Source organism: Rhincodon typus, chromosome 19 (assembly GCF_021869965.1).
Source record: "Rhincodon typus isolate 14 chromosome 19, sRhiTyp1.1, whole genome shotgun sequence".
In the NCBI taxonomy this organism is placed as follows: Eukaryota; Metazoa; Chordata; class Chondrichthyes; order Orectolobiformes; family Rhincodontidae; genus Rhincodon; species Rhincodon typus.
The window spans coordinates 16,510,053-16,516,213 of record NC_063350.1 but is presented as its reverse complement, the minus strand read 5'-3'; the positions used below and the strand labels follow the sequence as shown (position 1 = coordinate 16,516,213).

Genomic DNA, 6,161 nt, shown 5'->3' with positions numbered 1-6,161 from the left:
CCTGTTTCCACACTGTAGGGATTCTATGATTTTATAAACCTCTTCAAAAAAAAAGTTACCCTTCAGCCGCCGATGCTCCAGGGAGAACAGCTCCACCCTATTCAGCCTTGTCCTTTAGCATGTATTCTGTTTTCAGTAAAGACATCTGCAAATATGCACCTATAAACTGCAAAGAAGTGATGACTGATTCACTTTATCAATTTTCTATATTTCTGCCACTAACATTTCCCAGAACAGCAAAGGAAAACTTAAACTTGAAAACATTTTTTGGACTCTGATTGATTGACTACATGCTGGAGACTAGAATACCTGCACATCCTCTGCAAACAGACAACATCACTTTACTAGAGGGGTTTCTCGCTGTAAATGAAGGCAGTGTAACCATCGAGATGGATGGATTGGGAGGGCAGGAAACAGGAGCATCACAAGTTGACAGACATTTCAAGTAATGTTTCACACCGTTCCAAGTTACAGATGTTAATACCAGATGCACAGATGCCTTCAAAACAGTTCACAGCACAGCACCTCTGGCCTTAACTTAAAATGATGGATGTGTGGTGACACCACACATTTTGTATCACCGATTAATCAAACATTTTAAACAGCTTTGCCCAAAATTTTAAAATTTGTCCAGATGGGACATTCCTTTTTGCATGCTCTGAGAATCTTTAACATTTGTTTTTAAACATGGAGGAGGCTTCTGTAAACATTACCACACTCCTAGGAGCCCCAGACTTAAATTCCGAAAGACAGGGCCAAGTATCTAAAAGGAAAAAAAGCGAACACATTTTTCACAAGTTTCCAGCAGACAAAAATTTGATGTTAACACCTCAGATACAGAAATCTGATATCAACAGAGACAGAATTTGTTGACCTTGGAGATCCCCAGGATTCCCCTGTGACTCTTGAACTTGTGTCTAGGTTCTTAGCACTGCAACGTCAAACCTGACCCTGGTCACCCACACATCTGACTGAAATGGTGAAGACAGACCGAACAGACTGAATGCAGTTGGCCACCTTCCACAATCTCTTTGCTCTGCAGAAACACTCAAGTCTGACATGTCAATTTGCTCAGTAGTAGAGTGCACTTCTGAGACTTGAGCTCATCATCCAGGGTGACACTTTGTGAGCATACTGTACGTCAGTAGAAACACTGGGTGAAACCTTCAGCCCCTAAATGACCTCGCCATTAGGAAAGAAGTTAGGAAAACAGATTGAGACGGCCAGCAAGGAGCTTCTCAACATCAAGAGCCAAAAATCCCATTCTCCAACAAACTGTTGAACAGTGAGAGGTGTTTCCTGCTACTGAGTGTATTTATTAATATCTCATTACTTATCTTGTCACATTGACATGCAGATTCCCATTCTTCTACCTGCTGGATAGAAACTAGATGCTGATAATTTGCAATATGCAAGTCAGAGCTGGCACCTGGCAAATCCAGCTCGCTGCTTACCCTGCTGGACATTCAACTTGGACACCATGCACTAACATCTCAGTGCATCCTCCACGGGCAGTGACCCCATGCACCACCTGCCCATGGACCTTGGTATCCAACATGTGCCAGCCTCACTGCAACATCATGGCATATCTGCACTTTAACGCAGCACCCTAACAACTTGCATTGTAGTGCTGCATATAAAGGTCAGGCACCCATCTCATAGATTAGACTAGTGGGCACCTCAAGGGTGCTTGCTCACTCTGCGCCTATTGTGATGTGCACAGCATGCCTGCCTTGTCTTTTTGCACTTTGACCCTTCAGCCAGACCCTCAAACTTGAGTGATGCAAATGCTGACTGCTCACATTCATAAAGGACCTGTTCTGTTCCTGATATTCCCCGTGCAGGTTCACTGGAACCAGTGAATCCAGCCACTGAAGGGCTTATTGTCGCTGTTGCTGTGGTGCAGAGAAGGCACAGAGAAACGGAGGAGGAACTGATGCACCAGCAAGCCCAGGGCCAGCAGCATCCTCCAACAGAAGCTGAACAGTCTCTGCACAGAGGGATCACAGCTGAAGGTCCCCTCACGACGTGCAGTGGGTACAGGAGGACCAGAGTCAATTGTCCTTGATGCCATTTCCTCCAGACTTCCTTCTGCACAATCCTAGTGACCAGAGTAGGCAGAGAGGGAACGTGATAAACTCTGAAGAGCAGCAGTCTTCTGGGGTTGGAAGCTGAAGCCATTGAGCAGGAGAAACTTCATCTTCTGCACAACAGAACACGAGAGCAAGGTGCAACAAGCTAGACAGGATGTAACTGACAGCTGGCTCCAGCTGGGTGCAGTGATCACTCACTGACTGTAAATTTAGTGCTCCGCAAAAAGCACTGTTTGTTCCCACAGACAAGTGCAACTTCTGTCTTTTTATTTGCTCACTCTTGCAGTTACGGTTCCTGTATGTGACAGCCTCACATTGAACAATGAGAAGATGCCAGGTTACACTGAGCATTTGGGACTTAGAGTTGTAAGATGGGATGAGACGAAGGATGGGTAGATTGTATGGCAATAGATGTATAACTGTGCCCCGAGAAAGCAGTGGCTTGTGGTTTTCTCCCCCCACTCCGTCGCAACTACAGATGGCCAATTCTCGACCTGGTGCAGGGCTGGACTTTAAAGATGACACCAGCACCTACGGTATCCCAGCAGTGCTGAGTAATTATACCTATGGCGAGGGGGGAAAGAATGTGTCAAGTGGGGCACCACTGGGGACACGGTGCATTGGTAATGGAGGTACGTTTGGGAAGAGAGCGTGAGAAAACTCACCACGCCTCCAGGAAAGAAACCCTCCATGAAACTCAGAATTGACACTTCAATTTCTGCTGCAATTCACCCTGTTGTCTTTTGGATGTGGTGCTGGAATGAAAGACCCATTTGCTTGCTCAAGTAGCTTTCCAAATATAATTGAAAGAGCTGGGCATCCTCCCAGTGTCCTAGCAAGAAGTCAGTACATAATCAAGGCTACTAAAAATTTTCTCTGCTAATTTAGCCTATTTGTTTGATGGGACTGTGGCATGGGTAATTTGGTTCCCACATCTGCCTTCAAGGCAGTTTAGGATTCAAAAGTAAATTACCAGCTGCAAAATGCTTTGGAATATTTTGAAGCAAATGAAAGATGTTACAACATGCAAAAGTAGGAAGGGATGGTCTTGTGGCTCAGTAGGCAGCCATGCCTATGACCCACAAGCTGCAGCTTCAAGACTCATTACAGGACTTGATAGTATGTGATGTTAGTATCACCAGACTGGTTAAATTATCATCAACCTGCAAATCTTTCCGATATGATGGCAGGCAGCGAGAAGCAGTCTTTCCCGATCAGCCATGCTTGATGTAAAATGACATCACAAGAACACAAGAAATAGGAGCACAAGTGGACCCCCGTCCCACTATGGCTGGTTTTGGACTTCCTCCCTACTTTTTTCACCCATATCTCTCAATTCTCTACAACATCAAAAATCCATCTATCCCAGCAGAGTATGTACTCAATAATGGAAACTCCGCAACCCTCTGGAGAATTCTAAAGATTCACAACTCAGGGGGAAGGTATTTCTCAATCACCTCAGTGCTAAATGACCAGACTCCTATCTTGCGACAGTACCCATGTTTTAGATTAGCTAACCGACAGAAACACCCCCTCAGGTGTCCACCTGATTAATGTCCCTGCTGAATCCAGTGCTCCTCAAGTTTTATCCACTGGTTACAGGCAGGTGACCCGTCCCCGGAAGAGCTAGCTACAGAAACAGACATAGGTACGTGTTTTGTCTCCTTCATATGTAAATTGACACAGGAAACTGCTTAGTCTAAGTTTAATACTGTGGATCATTATTAAACATTATCACCTTCTTAGGCACGACTCCAAAATAATAACTCAAAGCTAAGTATCTAGAATATATTCAAGAATCAAAAAGAATAAGGAAGCAAACATTGAATGCGCATGTGGGATACAAGCTCAACTGTTGCCTCTGGGAATACAGAAATGACCTTAAAAAATGCGCAGTATTGCCTCAGAGTGATTAGAATACACTCGAGGTCACTTCCGTGAACCACAGGTCAACAGGTTACCACTGCAATGTCCGAGTGCAGTCAATATTTGTACAAGTCACAAAGATATTCAACATTCTGAGCACTGATGATTTCCTGAAGCAAGCTTAACTAGAAATAGACAGTGATAAGCCCAAATGATAATGTAGATTTTACAAGTACCTGATGGCACAATGATTTAAAAGTACTATATTGCAATCACATCAATTTAGATATCCTGTAATAAAAGATACGATTAGTATTGGCAATCTGGGAACTTCAAACGGTCTGAGCCAGGAATATAGATTTTACTGATTTTCTACTCGACCAGGTGCAGCGCTGGACTTTAAAGATGGCACCAGCACCTATGGTATCCCAGCAGTGCTGAGTAATTCTGCCCATGGCGAGGGGGAGAATGTGTCAAGTGGGGAACCACTGGGGACACGGTGCATTGGTAATGGAGGTACGTTTGGGAAGAGAGCGTGAGAAAACTCACCAAGCCTCAAGGAAAGAAACCCTCCATGAAACTCAGAATTGACACTTCAATTTCTGGTGCAATTCACCCTGTTGTCGTTTGGATGTGCATGGCTAATGAATCATCCAAAGATGGAGAGAAAGGGTTAGAAATGTGGCTCAGCGTGACACAATTGTCAACATTACAAAGAAACTGAATATTGGGTAGTTGATAAAATACCACCTGTTCCACATTCTAACCAAGAAAAACTCCACCTGAAGCTGATTTCCAGGTGACAACCAGTTACTAGACTCAAAGTTAACTATTTTTTCTATTCACAGATGCTGCCAGACTTGCTGAGTTTCTCCAACACTTTCTGGTTTTGTTTGAGAATCCAGGTAAGTGTTTTTAGGTTTTGCAGAAAACAATCTCCAAGGATGGGCTCAATGGGTTTAGCGAGAAAGGAGCTTAAATCAGGCAAGGGAGGCCCAAGGTGCACTGCCCATTTTGGGCTGCATTCGCTGATCTTGTCCATGACAGTAGCTGGCCCACAAGTCCGTGTGCCCGATGACAGCATTGAACTGGACCCTCAAGCTCCAGATAAATAATCGCCCTGAGCTGTGGAAATGTCCCCTAGAAAGGAATTAACATCTTCAGGGTAGAAGGATGCAGAAGACAAGCCATTAGATGAAACACACAGACTTTACAGAACCAGCTCAGTTGGATACAAAGGTCATTTGCCACTCCCTTTTCACAGGTCACCGCTACCTATTTCATACGCTGACCACATCCCTCAACTCCTCTTTCCAGAAACACATCCAAACATCACTTCAACTTGCGCATGACACTTATTTGCATGCAGGTACAGGACTATCTCACAAGATGATGGACTTCACCCAGTGTACATCACCCCAGATGGAACACATTATCGATTGTGGCTGTACAGGATGATTCATGAGTAGCTGTTCTTCAGCTGTCACACAGGAGTTATTTCTTTCCTTCCAATGGTCTCCCTTTTCAACCATCCGATTATTCTGCTTTTGCCGTACCCTTCCTGACTACTCGTCTCCAGGCATTGCAACAACACTAAAGACTTCCCGAATCGACAGCGTCTCAACCAAATCAACGGGTATCCTTGGACCAAGCCTACAGCTCACTTGTAAGTATTCTTGGACTGCATACCTGGAACAGCTGATGGCTCGTGCTAATAGAAATAGCTAACAGATATCGATGGATAATGCTGCATCCTATTCAGCTCATGGGACCCAGTCAAGCAAGTCACTGCTGACTGAATAAGGTACAGAGGCTGGAGACCCCTGGACACTTCCACGTGCAGCACTCGGTCTTGTCAGATGATGCTCAACATTCTGAAGCATCAACTGTTCATTACTTAAGCAGCAAGTCATTCTTATGCCATCTCTTTATTCCAACAACATCTACAGGCACCAGTAGTTCACTACACATTTTGATGCCAGAACTGTGCACTTTATCACAAATGGACACATTTAATGAGAAATATAGCACTGCTGAGTGATTGAAATAATAATCTGAAATACGTTATCACATTTCAACATCGCACTACAGCATCCTTCAAGTGTAGAGCTGTTTAATTCATTGCCACCTCCCTTCCAGGAATGCACATGCAGTGCACAATTCTGTTTTTCTCTCCAAGGGAATTTCTGTTTGCCTCCATTA

At 44.3% G+C, this 6,161-nt stretch overlaps 1 protein-coding gene across 1 annotated transcript in view; it reads left to right on the top strand.

Moving 5' to 3' along the window:
- Positions 1-5,687, top strand: part of lama5 (laminin, alpha 5) — a 203,816-nt gene extending 198,129 nt beyond the window's left edge. The window contains exons 58-62 of the mRNA XM_048608550.1: positions 1,845-2,033; positions 2,380-2,459; positions 2,572-2,725; positions 4,344-4,475; positions 5,539-5,687. Coding sequence (XP_048464507.1) covers positions 1,845-2,033; positions 2,380-2,459; positions 2,572-2,725; positions 4,344-4,475; positions 5,539-5,687 — 704 coding nt within the window. The remainder of the gene's footprint in view (positions 1-1,844; positions 2,034-2,379; positions 2,460-2,571; positions 2,726-4,343; positions 4,476-5,538) is intronic.
- The last annotated feature ends 474 nt before the right edge of the window (positions 5,688-6,161 follow it).